The 14668-nt window shown below is 41.5% G+C and overlaps 1 protein-coding gene across 16 annotated transcripts in view; it reads left to right on the top strand.

Moving 5' to 3' along the window:
• Positions 1 to 14668, top strand: part of LOC111242981 (protein lap4-like) — an 81199-nt gene that overhangs the window by 21622 nt on the left and 44909 nt on the right. For 2 of the 16 annotated variants that reach the window (XM_022787969.2, XM_086977642.1), the window contains exon 4: positions 10863 to 10926. The exons of the other annotated variants lie outside the window; for them this stretch is intronic. In XM_022787969.2, coding sequence (XP_022643704.2) covers positions 10863 to 10926 — 64 coding nt within the window. The remainder of the gene's footprint in view (positions 1 to 10862; positions 10927 to 14668) is intronic. 16 annotated transcript variants of the gene reach the window in all.

The following is a 14668-nucleotide window of genomic DNA, read 5'->3' as shown; positions in this document are numbered from 1 at the left end:
ATTTCTATTTAAGCCACGAGTTAGCGTGAATAAAGGTTCCAATCGACCGAAATATTTTAAAGCAAGCGTTTTTTGCACGTCAACTTGAGCATCTTGTCTCGTTCGAGTCTTCTCTCATCGTGATATAACAGAGAGAGCGCTGTAGCCCTTTGCTTTTACTTATCATCGCATTGCGTGGGGTTCGTGTGATGTGTTTATATACCCCTTCCTCGTGCAATTCATATAGGTTTAAGGAACTTCAGTTCTTTCAGAACTTTAGTTCTCTGACTGAACACGTTTGGTGCATAGAAAACTAATACACGATTAGATACACGGACTGACACTCAAGCAAGCACGCGCAGAGCGTATTGTGTCTGCGACCCACTGTTGTTATCGATCGATGCACTCGGCGGACACCCATCAACTCCACTAGCACCGCCAGTAGAGACTGTAGATGTTGGCAAATGCCATCAAGCAATGAATCCAGAGCCTAATACGTAGGTGTACAGGAAGTGTGCTGGTATTGTCGGGTTGTAGAAGTGGCAGATGGGTTTGCGTAGCACTAAGAAGGATACATAGCCTTTTTGTCAAGTCGCTTAAGCTTGCTACCACGTGGGACCTGGAACGCGTTGCTTGCTCATTCCTGTACTGTCCACTGTACAGGATTAAGTTATGGAAAGTTGGTGAGCTTTCTGACAGAGTTAACGGTGCGTAAAGTCTATTCATAACGTTAGAAGCATCGCATTGGGTTGTTTTCCTTATAATAGCTTAGGTTGTTAGGTGGTAACTTCGTGAATTGCCTTCTGCCCCTAGTTGTAGGATCGGAAATCAATGCAGTAAAGGTAATAAATATATTTCATAAATTGAAAACGGTCTATTTTAGAGATTTGATCGAACTATCTAGGTTGAAACCGTTTTGAGGCTTAAGTTAGAGAGAGGACAGCATAGTCCTAAAAACAACCCCACTATTATTTTTATAACTTTAAGCTTCATAGGTTAGACAGATTAGTTTAGTTCAATCAAGGATGTTACGTTATTCTGAGGATTAAAGAGTTTCCTTAAAAGAGATACTGAATTAACACTAATTGGATAAATCCTGACCTAATCACGACCGATTTACGATCCATTCTGCACTCTCGACCTGAATAGTTTGTATCGTATCCTCGAGAAAGAAACTTATCGTATCGACATCTTGTATCCATATATATTAGAATGGTTCAACGAAAGCGTCCGAAGTGGTTTCGGTTAACGCTGTTTTATCATAGGTTTGCGTTCATTGTCTAAGCTTATATTAAATATGATTCGGGACAACAAAAAACTGCCATATCTCAAACCGGTTATGTCTGAGGGTTTAAAAAAGACCGAGACGTGCACTACTGAGCAAAGTTCACGCGGCATTTAGCGCATGAATAACCCTACTAATCAGAGCTGTGCTAGTAGATATGTATATATACGAGAAAAACTTTATTTTCTATCGTTTTTTTACAGCTAAAAGAAAGACGTTCTTTTCCTATAGTTATTAGTTATTTTGTGAAGAAGATTGAATTTGTCTATTATACACTTATTAAAAACAATGTAAAGTCATCCACAGCTGTTTTTCTAGCATTTTGCTGGTAAAGCGAAAACAAGAGTGATACCGTGCGTATCATTCTCCAGAGATTTGACCGCACTGAAGTCTGGATAAGGCGAATTGCCTTCGGAAATTCATAAGTGCCTTGGAGATGCCCACGAATTCACCGTAAGCTCTACACTGAACTTTTTTTTTTTCTTTGACCAGATAACGAAATAGGACAACTTGTCCCACAATTTTGCCTCCTTCAACGCTAGATTTACCAAGGTAAATGACGTTTTTACGAAACTGACTGACTCAGATGGCAGTTTTACAGGGAAATCTAAAGAACCAGGTAGCTTCAGAGGACAACTCAGCTCGGTAAAAATGTGTCTATATGTCATGTGAAATGAAGACAAAGTAGTTTAGCTTTCGTCGTTACACCTGTCGACAACATATTAGATATAATTGCTGTTAAATAACATACGTATTGCCTAGATAAAATTGTATGGCACCACGCTGCGGATAGTCACAGACACGGGGTAGAATCTACAATGGATAGTCATTTATGTTATAGCCATGTACAAGCACAACAGTTATAGGGCTTCGATGCGGTCAAGTTGGCTTTGTAGAATGGTGCGTACATCGTTGTCTTCTCTACTTCGGGACTCAAATAGAACTCGTGAATGGGTTAGCAGCTCGACCACTGAAGACACAGCTTCACACTGCTCTATGTAGATCTGTAACAGATGAATCACAGTCTTGCCAGTGAATGATTGCAACCGTAGTCGTATCTTCTAGCCATAAGCACAGTCTTCTTTTTTTTTTTTTTTTTTTTATAAAGAAAAGCCATATAATAATATAAGACGCTTTCACGAGTATTCCGTGGCACCAGTTGTGGCATCAACGATAGTTTTAAGTAAATTTGTAGTTGCAAACTTACGTATGCTTTTCAGCGATACGTGTATCAGTATCTAGCAGAATCGGTCAGCGATCACTTATACGGAAGCCAGTTATTATTTCCCCTGACAGAAATAAACGCTCAACCAAGTTTTAAAATTACACGGTTTCATCTGATTTGTTATGTTGGCTGTGTAAGTAAGTAAATAAAGTAAACTGTTACCCTCTCTTTTTTAAAGGAAATATAAGTCAGCTTATTTTTGATGAAACTGAGTCGCTACATAATCAGACGACCACCAGATGCCGCCACTAGATCAGCGTTAGGCAGAGTTTGTTGAGAAATAATCATCTAATAATTTTTATTTTGCCCACTTGCCCAGACACTTTATTTTGCCCGTTGTGACGAAAGAGGAATATTTTGATGGTCATCCACTATTTCTAGATTTATTTCAAAAAATGGTGCGAAATATCTTTACAGGTCGAAATTTGCAACGCTTTTCCTCTCATTTCCGCTGAGCTATACTTAGACGATCTCTCTCTTTCTGCGAAAAACGCAGCAGCTGCAATAGCAAGAAGCTCTACTTTGAGAATGGGTTCCGAAGTTGACGACATTTGAAGAGTTTTCCCTATTTACATGTATCGCATGTGAAAGAATCAAGTTGTTTGCCCGAGCGCGTGACGTTACATACCCTATCCACGTAGCTTGGTTGATGGTGAACCTCAACATTGAGTTGACTCTTCCTCACCGGAAGTCATTAAGGCTTAGAAGGTTTCTAAAAGATACGTTTACAATATTTGCCTTATCTGTCTAACAGTGAAGTTCTGGAATGAAACATCTTTACTTCTCAATCGAAACATTCTATAGGGGCACTAGTGGAATAGATGTCCGTATAACAAATAAGAGTAACTGTACTAAAGCCCCTATCTGAACTTATTTTTTCATATTTTTAGTAGAGTGTATTTTGATTTGCTGAAGCGTGTCCGTTCTGAACAGGTTGTCTGATCTGCCCGTTTAAAATTAGCGGTATCATACCTGTAGGATATAGCAATATATTAATTATATAAATTTGATACTGAAGTTACCCGCATTAGTTCATGGCTACTATCGATATCTTCTTCACTTCTGCTTGTGATGTGAGCGGGACAGAACTTGTTGATTGCGCAAATCTAGCTAAGTTGCTTTGCTTGCATCTTATATCCAGGGCTGTCTAATGGATAACTGTGTTGCTCTAGATAGTTATAGTACATTATCAATAGATATAATAACAGCTATATGGGATGACCCGTAATATTAGCTGCTTATACTAACATAAACAGCCGATATAGGGAGAACTTCGCGATCGATTCGTCGGCCCTAGGCCGTGCTAGTACTGCAGAATTATTACTAATGTCCTTGCAATGCTAGAAAATTTAGAATGTCCGAAACTAATTTTATATGAGGAAAAACTCGTTGATACGGCGGGACATGAAATCAGCCTACTAATTCTGTTAACGCGTAGTTTCTAAGGCTGCTCTGTCTCCAATTGGGTGCAAACCCGTTGCTCTATTATTATCCATGGAAAAGATAGCTTCCATTAGCTATACCAGAAACGACAACGTTTGCTGCTATGCGTGTGACAGCTTGTGATGTGAAACACCGCACGAGAGGCAAGCCGATTCTTTTTTAACCTATCCTAGGTTCCACTGCGGCTCGTGATGGTGATATCGGTGCCATCACATTTCTACGCCTAGTAGAGTTAGCTAGCTATCGTTGTTTAGCGGGTCGCAATGGCCCTGAACGGAAGGTTCATTGAACAGGTTTATCGATCGATCTATAGATCACAGTGATGAGGCTTGTGACAATGACGAAAAACCACAACGAAGACGATGGCGATGGCGACGTGGGTGACTACCGTTGGTGTTCCCTTATTTATCACTCCGATAGGATGGCCGTACCGGATCTGAACAAGCAGCTTACATGCCAGTTCGCTGTTGCTGCTAGCAGAACAAATGTATATGGCTTTTTGTTTCTGGCGTCCCTGTTTGCTTGACATAGAATGAAATATCTGCTAATCAATTGTACACACATAGTTCCATTGCTCGTTTTTACCACTGCTGTTGTCTCGGACGCATAGATCGGTCATAGTAGTATTGTGTCTTAATGACGCCCACCTACCCTTTGAATAGTGTCTATTTGAGAAAAACCAATGAAATGTCCGTTGCAGCTGTAAGAAATATAGCTAAAAAAAAAATAAAATTAACGTGAGATTTGCTATGTTATGTGACTTCATGCTGAGGTCAAGTGAACTTGTATTAAGTTCGCCGGCACTTGTTCCTCTTGCGTCACTGTGATCAGGTGTGTGAGCCTAAAACAACATGATTAAGACGTAGATAAAAATTTTGTTCTCACAATAGAGCAAGCTCGGATTTCGAAGAATTCCAGTATTCAAGACACACGAAGATATAGTAGCCTTTCTTGTCCACCGGCTATGGTGTACGCAAGCAGCATTTGTTCGTACGAAGCTAGTCGATCGTGTATTTCCATTATCTCTGCTTCAATTTGGCCTAGTGTCATGGCGGACTATTCGTGTGCCGTTGGCACATGTACGGTCAAGTGTGTGGATCTTTTTTGGTTCTTCGTCTGCCAATCAGCCATGGACCTTAACTTTCGTTAGTTGTTGGCTAGCGCTGACTGTGGTTTTTAATCTGGCCGCGCGCTAGTTTCGAGCCAACGTCCGAATAGCCGTAAGTCCTGAGATGAGCAGGTGCACAGGTCTTAGCAAGTGGTGTAAACGATGGCCATGATACCGAGAGGTATCGTCGCAGATAACTGGTTTTTCTTCTGTAGTCTGCGTAAACAACGATAGCGAGCAGCGATGGCGCTTTATCAACAGCAACAACAGTCGACGAACGGTCTATTGGGAACAACCGTAACAGCAGAATCTTGAGCCAACACGCAACGAATAACGCGCATGGCCAACGTCATCCGTAAGTAATAACGATATTCTTTGCTGAGGCAATGTAGCGACACTAAGCACAAGTGGCGGAGTCGTATCGTATCGCAATGTAACAGATTTAATCGACCAAAGCGGGAAAACTCCTCCGCATTGATTACGCGAACTCACGCGAAGGAAAAGGGGCCACGACCGATGAAAAACGGTAATAAAAAAAAGGAGACAATTATTGAAACTAAGTTTTCAAAAAGGAAAGACCAGTATATATTACTACTTGTGAGGGGAAAAGCGCTCACCGCAGCCGGTGGTTTGCCGTTTAGCAGTTACGCTGCTAAATGGAACCATGGTCGTATTACGTAGTAATGGCAGAAGAAAAATGAGAAGAGAAAATATGTAAAAAGAAAAAAGTGGAGATAGACAAACGTCGAACCGAAGTCCAGGTTTTGTTTAATTGTGTTCCCTTTGCAATGAGCGCCGGAAATGTTTGTCAAGAAGAAACTCGAAAATAGTGCCGAAGGCGAAGAGGACGCAGGTCACGATAACTAGCATATGATCGTTTGCGATATGAACTTCATGATGATGCCAACTCCCTCCGCTATGTGTCAGCTTCCTTAAGCATGTTGTGTCAATTCGTTATGACGACTTCAAGATTTGACATGTAGAAATATGTGACGAGTCTGTTTTCACCTAACCATTTTAAGATCCATCCAAGATGGCATTGTTCGATAAGCAAACAGCAGAATGAGTCAAATCACAATAGAATGCTGCTTTGAGAAACAGCACACTACTACATTGTACGCTCGTGCTTCTGTTCCGTGTCGCTGCGAAACTGTAAACCTGGCTCAATGTATGTCTTCGCAGTGATGCTGGCACTGCGTCAAGCAAAACGGGAAACACTTATTCTATGGCAAATTAGCATCTTTAAACCTAAAAAGGGTATTCGTCCAGATCTATTCGTACGATGAATTAACTTACCTATGCTATAGTGGTCTACAAGGGGTTGCATGCTTGAAATATTGTACATGCATAAGCATGACGTAAGCAGTGATGGTGCGCGGAAACATTTTTGGCTCGACTGATCCAGCTCCGTTCGGAAATCGGATGAAGCATATAAAGACGTGTCGTTTGCGATTTGTCGCAGCCGTGGCTTTTCCTATAGTAACTGTTCTAGCTATGGCCGTTTCACTATTGAGGTTTACCTTTTCGATATCTTGGTCTTTTTTATACCAAGTCATCTTGAATAGACGTTCCTATAATTGTGTTGATGCACTGTGTGCTTTAGACGCAACAACAACGCTTCTTATTCTTACGATTTCGAACGACAGTGGTCCCTGGACCTTGTAGCTCCTACCAAACAAAACAGATATCTAACATTGAACACAGATCTACAGCTCATATCTTGATAAATCAGCTCTATAGAATAAACGAATCATGCAATTCTACCTAACTGAACTCAGTTAAGCAAAACTTTAAAATCGGTAAAATAGTACAGTTGATAGCGAAAGGAGAACGAAAATAGTGGCTGTTGAGAAGTTTTATTAAACGCTTTCGGCAAACGGGAAAGGCGAAATGCCCAAACGAATCAACAGCTTTCCGAAGCGAAATAAAAGGACAGCAAAACGACCGTATCCTATAATTCGAGAGTGAACCTCAAATAGACTTGTGACGCCTCCATGAAAGGTACATTTTTAATGTATTCCGGCTGTAGTCGATATTTTGAATAACAGACAGGTAACAAAGATTCATTTGCTATTATCACGGACCTATTTAATCGGTTGGTTCCAAATGACGTGATTTATAACAATGGTACGCGGTCACAAATTCGAAAGTTAGTGAAGACGAATTAAAACAACTGTTAACGTATTAGTTTAGATAAGGTTAGAAGCATCAAAAGAACGAACTTCTTTAGACCATAAATTTACTGAATAAACCGCACCTTCTACAATTGCTTTAACACATTTCAATTTAACACTAAAAACCTATTCTTAGATTCTTTCTACCTCTTTCTGACTCTTTCACTTTTCACGTTGCAGACCTTCAGGTGTTTTCTTACTATTACTATAGTATATCTGTACTATCATACTATAGTATATGTTTCTTTTTTACTTTGGGGCGTGCCATCTTGTGAGCAAGGCCGCTATTCCAAAAATGTGTCTAACAGAAAATTAAGATAATAGAAAACGTAAATTTGTCTTCTGTGAACACACGAATGAGTTCATAGTGGTCTTTGACAAATCACGTAATCGTACAATTTTCTATGGTATTAGCTGGCTATGCAGCTGCGCATAGATTGTGTTAAGACAAACTGGAAGCACAGGATATTAGCTTGGCATAGGACATAACTTATTCATAGTTCCATTTACTGCAGCTGTTGGTATTTGCGGCGGCAAAAACATGGGCAAGCATAACTGACGCTAGCAGACATCTAACAGAAATGGTAATTACGCGCGAGTCAAATGGGTGCCCTGTCACGGTGATGCAGCAGGGACGCCCTCTACACGAAACGGCCGCATCCTAGGCAATGATAAAGAAAAGTTTTTCCGGGGGTTTTGGAAGCTCCAAGCAGCTCCGTTTAGATAGTCGAGCTACGAACCGTTCGCCCATGAGTAGACGAGTATGGGAGTCAAGCAAAAATAATGACAAAGTTCGTTAGAGACAAAGTTTCTACGTTACGTCCAACAGCGGAGTATTCCGATGAGCGGTGAATGGCATAAGGTACCCGTAATGGGCTGGTGGTTGGCGACCTCGTAGCGGCGTTCGCGAAAAGCGGACGCCGCGAGGAAGCAAATAGAGAAAGCGCCGCTGCCCATAACACCCGAAGGGAAAATCCGGTGAAGGCACTGACGGAGGAAGCTGGCAGTACTATGGCACTGGCAGTGCCATAGTACTGCCAGCTTTGCCAAACATACGGACGCTTTCTTGGCCAGCTTTGAATAACGACTGAAGCACCTATTTTCATTTGTAGGACATCCCAGGCACGATTTGTAGGACACCTACAAATCATGCTTGGAAAGCCTACTTAATTAATGTGTCGCTTCTAGCCTTCAAGCGGTTAACGGTACTGGCTATAAGCATAAGCTACCTTCGAGCTACCATTTTTTTTTTAATTAAACTAGTATCCACAAACATTCAAGGTAGGGGTTTAAAGCTTAAGAATGATAATGGAGTTACAAATTACACAGTATCTGTCTATATGCGATTTAAGCGTACCAATTGTTTCACAGCTGAACATTTAAACCTGTTTTCCTTGGTTAGGCTTTTACCAGGAGGTACCATGTACAAAACCCTCGCATAGTTTTTATTTGGTCAGTTGTTAGCTTTAACCGTCCAGGCAGATGCGACATGTAGGTGGAATTGTTCGAGTGATCGACACCCGGGTATTTTTAAAACTTGGGCAAGGGCGGGAAAGTGATATCGAGAAAGAGCTCTCTTTGAAGCAACGCTTAGTGCGTTAAGGGCCGGAAATCCTCATTATGAATTAGGTATGCTCTGCGTGTGACAAGCCTGTACTCCCCAACGATGCCTCCCTTTTATCTAAATACTCTATCTGCCAACACAGAAGCAACACAGACGCATTTGTCGGCACTGACAGCGCGCCGCGCAGTGGTGACGGATGCCGGTTTGCTGCTAGGGTAACGTATTGTCGCTGTTTGATGACACGTCAAATACCCATAGGGATGGTCAAGCCCAAGGGTTGGCAAGTCAAGGTTGAAGAAGCGAAATTGCCACCAGCGCTTTCATTCGAGCCGACTCGCGCGTTTGCCACTTTTAGAAAGGGTAACGATAGAAACTGGTCCACAGATCACCCTCCATCCTTCCTGCCTTCTCTACACGATCATCAATTTGTTGGCTGGCACTTCACTTCTTCCAAAGGGCTCCAACGTAACGGTTCGGATCTGAGCTGAGCTGAGCTGTCTAGGTCGATTGCTCAATGAGCCTATTTTTCTCTTTTTGTGTGGGTTTGTGTATTGTAGGCCTACATCGAGAAGCCCGTGTCGATTGTGACTTGCGAAAATTTACAAAACCTTGTCCTTGTTCGGGGCCACGTGCTCTATTCAAGGGACTATGAGGTTTTCAAGTACACCCGCGCAAGTAGCTTTAGTGGGGAAACCGCAATCAGAGTAAGGTGTGATTTCTCCGATAAACCATCTGGTTCGTTGTCCATCCCCAATCTATCGTTGCATTCCCGTCGTGTAGCATCACTAGCCTAGTTTGTATCACAAACTGCAAAGCCATTTCGAAACGACAGAAGCTAAAAGGCGATAGAAGCCGTTGAGTTCCTGGACGAATTCGATCCTTAATTGCTAGTGATTTACCTTGGGTGCCAGCTAAGCGTTTTGGCTCAAATTAGGGCAGAGTAAGCTCCTTTTATGTAGCGAAACTGTGTCAGTTGGGAACTATGACGGACCTAGTAGCGGTTCATACAGGATAGCAAAGTCCTCGGCTGGAAGCGTAATGCATTGGTAACGTCCCTTGAAGCTTCTACCGCTATCTGTGAATAAGTTTCGCACCCGTTCGAACAGCAAGTGCAGCAACCAGGTTCAAGCGAACGATTTCTCCAGGAAGTCCAAGCTAGTTCTTGGTTCGACGTTGGTGTCTAGAGCGCCTGGGGTAGGCGGTAGCAGCAGCAGTGGTAGCAGGAGTGGGGTTGGCAGATACTGACGTCTGCTCTTGGCAGCTTAACTTTTTTGAAGCACTAGCATCAGCACTCAGTGCTGGCTTCTCAGACTTGCCTCTTGTGTTTAATGTCAGCGTCACTCTATGTAACAATTCGCACTCTTTCCAATGGATCGTGTCCTAGTAAAAGCTAAGAGGAGCCAGGAGGCCCGCTAGGTTTGCTATCCATTACCGTACGACATTGTAGACACACTTTTAAAAAAGGATGACAAGGAAACGTGTTGCAACAACAATGGCTACGCTAATTGTACGTGCTTCAATTAGCAGCCGGTAAGTTTATCAGAGAATGTTCGTAGAATAGCTGTTAAAGGACGATACGAGAAGCAATCGCCACGGTGGAACTGTGGCTGTAGCATCAAGTCGACTCCAAGGTTACTGTTCGACCCAGCTCTCATTACACGACTGATATCCTTGCTACCGCCGTTTCCCTAGCAAAGCTGTTTTTTGTTTGTTGTCATCTATGTTGGCAGCAGAAGCGCACTCGTGTGTTTGACATTTCAATGTTTTCGGAAAGCAGACTGTCGCTTAATAAGAAGCTCGGCCATAACTGAATAAAGAGGTCGAGGAAAAGACATCTAGGAACGGCAAAAGGTCACAACAGCCTACGCAGTAACATTAGCGTGGTACGAACGTCTTCTAACTTGTGTTTGTAAGTGAGGCACGGCATAGGTCTCGAAGCTTACGATTTTCAAAAGGTAAAAGCCAACTAGGGATATAACCAGAAGTTTCGAACGACTATATCTCAAGTAAAACTTAATGATAGGGCCGAGTTTTAGCTTCAATGAACAAACGAGCTTACAACCATTGATGCGAGTTTTCGACAGGAGTACCATCATCAGCCAAATAACAAGATGTCAGTGAGACGGCCTAGCAACTCCAAGAGCAAAGGTTTGTTACATAGAAATTAAGGCTACTCTTAAACTTATTTTGCTTTCTATATATATATATATATATATATATATATATATATATATATTTGGACGACGTGTAGATTTACCCTGGAGTCACGTTGTTAGGGAGAAGTTTAAATGAAACAAAGAAAGAAGTCTATTTCTGACATACTGTCTCATTAAAACGCGTCTATGCCAACCACTGTCGAGCCCATATCAACGTAAAACAATTAGGCTATAACAGACTGAAATGTGGCTATCCGCTGACGCGTGATTGTGATTATCTTCGGGTGTCACGGACGCTCTAACGTTTGGCGTTTAGCCGTCCATGCGCCCGTGTTTCTCTTTACTGTTTATCAATGTCGTGCCTTTTTTGTAACAACCTGTGGTTAATGTTTTATGTCACCGCTTATTAAGACTGTCAAAGTAAATTGTAAAATATCTGTCGTTCTTGGGCTGTGTATACGCTTTGCATAGCAAATATGAAGCTCGACGAAGCTGCTCTTGATTCTAATGTCTAATTAATAGTGAAAAGGCAAGCAGGGTACATAGCCATACATGAGTACACATATACAATTTTATGTGGGCACAAATTTGGCACCATTACGGTGTTTGCAATCTACGTTTTCACGCTGTTTGCGTTGTCCATATGAAAAACGTGTTTGTTTCTTCTAAAAAAAAAACCGTGAACGTTATATTTTCTAATTTAACTTGTAAATTAGTTTTCTTTTTTTTTTAATTTGGATATTCAATGCACCTGAGGAACGTCTCTTGACTTAGAACTTTGAGCCAAATATTTCGGAGTAATCATGAGTGTCATACATCTAATATTATTTTAGTCATCTTCAATACGTAGACGTTTACAGTTTTGATGTACATATACATCTACATGCATATATTTGAACGCTAAATAAATAAATGAATAAGAAAAGTAAAGAATCATCATTGCCAAGCGCACTCTGGTAATCGTTGCCGATAGTTCACTGGGCAGTCATAGATAGTCCTTTCACTTTGTATCAGCTACACCTGTCTCATCTGCCGAATTCCAGCTCTACCATTCAAAGTCCGCTTGAACATTGTCGCAATCCATACATAGTGTCACTCTTTTTACCTCGCTTTTGACAGCTTTTTACTCGTAAAGATAGACTTCAGCTCTCTCACTTTTTTTACAGTGCTACTCTCACTTTTTGTCAGTGTTCTTAAAGTTTTGTCCTTTCACTGGTTTTTGCGCTTTGAGAACGAGAGAAGCCTTCTGGGGCATAGCTGGATGAATATGAGATTTAAGCATACACCGAGCTTTTCTGCAAAAAAACATGTCAGCCTCTGCTCCATTTTTTTTTTTTTGGACAATGCTGGTTTTTCAAAGTTCAGGCTCAATTTGGCGGCCAGTACGACGCAGCCTCTTTCGAACTTCTTGGTAATAGGCGTCACTGTTGGTATAAAAACCTAGCATGGTCCTGCAACGCATAATTGTTCGATTGCCAAAGCAAGCGCTGAGTAGAATTTTTATTCTTGACTTGCATCTTACAGATTTTTTTTGACCTAAACTTGCTTTGCAAGCGATATTTAAACGCTTGCGCTTTAATTCTAACTTCGTACTGGCACCTTGATGCCTATAATAATGTATGGAAGCCAGTCTGACTCATTTGTGAGGGCGTTAAGGTCCTCCTCAACCAACAATTGACGAGTCTGCCTTTACTTGTAGGTCAGATCCTCTGGGACACTGGCGTGGCTCTTCTTGGCTATTAATGATGCTCGGTCCAGAATAATGTCACGTTATTTTTATGAGATGCCCTTTCGCGAAATGGGTTGATTTGGCGATTCTCCAACGCAATTTATTTCGCGTGTCACAGGTTTTCAAAGCAAGGATTGATTGTCCTTAAGGCTTTCTCGCCCAACAAGGAACCGTTCGTATTACCTGCATACTTGCTATCAGTATCTAGCCTGGTGCCCCAAAGCCTTCTGCAGCCTTGATGTTACTTTTGATAACTTGATTTCGTGGGGAACATGGTGCAAGCTGTTCGGTATATCGTCTAGTCTTAACTTTTTGCGTTATACTGTAGTAAGCGTTATTCGACGGCTGAAATTTCGACAAACGAATCACCGAAATGTGTGACTGTATATATATCAGTTGTTGTTGTTTCGTTTTTGTTATTTAATGAGCTTCGGAATTCTGACGCACGTTACGTAAGCGCTTCTGCCAAATCCAGCCGTACATATTTAAGCAATAGACGTATAAATTATCACGGCGTTACAGTATGTAATGTACACATATTAGTTAGCCTAGTTATCCTGTATGGCATCTTTCCGCATAACTCTGTAATATTATACACGTTTATTGATGTCGCGTTTATCTTCATTCGCCTTCCTGTAATGTACTTTTTTGCCACATTCTGCCAGCTAATGTCCCGCTTTATTCCTGCGTTTACCTCCTCTCGGTTCTCAAACCAACTTTGCCAACGTCCTGTACCGGCTTCTTCTGCCAATTTGTTTGCATTTTTAGTAGACCTTTGGTTGTCTGCTTCATGTCAACCTGTCGCCTACCACATCTATCATCTCCACTATCTGTGGGTTAGCCCAGTCGATACTCGCTAGTTTAGATGACAGAATAGAACACAACTTCTCCAGAGCCCATAGCACATTAATATAACGTCTAAACAGTACGTACAAAATCGTGATATTGTGCGTATGCATAGCATGACTTCCAGCTGTGTTCAGGAGCCAGCTAAGGCAAGATGTGTTGTTCTTAGGTGAATAGGTCAAAATTTTTGCGGAGGCCTTTTCCCACTTTTGCCTGCAAGAGTAACGATCCAGACCGACATAGACACACATATATATACATAGGCCACTATCGACATACTACTACTAGGACACCACTATGCTTCTTACTTGTCTGTAACCGGCTTAGTCGATAGTGCTATTGTGTTTGTTTTCAATCCCTTTCGGCCTTGTTGGCTTGATTGCCCGTATGGCCTTTTCTATTGGGTGTTTGTGGCTTTAAATTTCTATTCGTGTTAATACAACTGTGTTTAACACAGACAATTCGCGTAGATTACTGTCCGATGTCTAAGGAAACTAGAGAACAATGATTGGTTACTGTTATTACTACTATGATTATTCTTGTTTTTAGCACAATGAGTGCTGATACAGCATCGTTGACGTTGAACTTATCACTCCTAAAGAAGAGAACTGAATTACAACTAAGTTGCAAAATATGTGTCACTTATTGTCCGTCTCCCGTCGCAAGTTATTGAGGGTCTTTCCTATTCTTGGAAAAACGTGTGCTTGCTTCTGAATCGAAATGACTGGTTCCAACAATAGAAGCCCATCTTGTTCATGATTTAGATTTGTTACTACTTAACAAAGCCGTCTTCTCGTTACCGTTGCGCTTCTATCCACCCACCCCATTGCATTTGGCTGCCTGCATCTCATTTCAAAAGCTAGAGTAACACATAAAGACGTTGTATTCGGATCCACGAATAAATCCATTCCGTCTACTCGATTAGTTCACTTTATTTTGGGCACAATTGATGCTTTGACTTGCACTGGGTTGCTACTGCTTTTCTTCGGGACTTTTCGAGTCAGTCAGTCAGTCAGTCAGTCAGTCAGCTATAATTATGTTTCCGAGCTTCATATGATCAGCCATTGAATAGGAAAAGCAAAGAAACGAAAATAACCGTATTAGGTGCCGTAACAAACAGGACGCTATGATTATAACATACGTAACATGCGTCTTGATG

The sequence above is a fragment of the Varroa destructor genome, unplaced genomic scaffold (genome assembly GCF_002443255.2).
Source record: "Varroa destructor unplaced genomic scaffold, Vdes_3.0 BEIS01000001.1, whole genome shotgun sequence".
NCBI lineage: Eukaryota > Metazoa > Arthropoda > Arachnida > Mesostigmata > Varroidae > Varroa > Varroa destructor.
The sequence above is the reverse complement of the archived record's forward strand: the minus strand, read 5'-3'. Positions and strand labels throughout refer to the sequence as shown.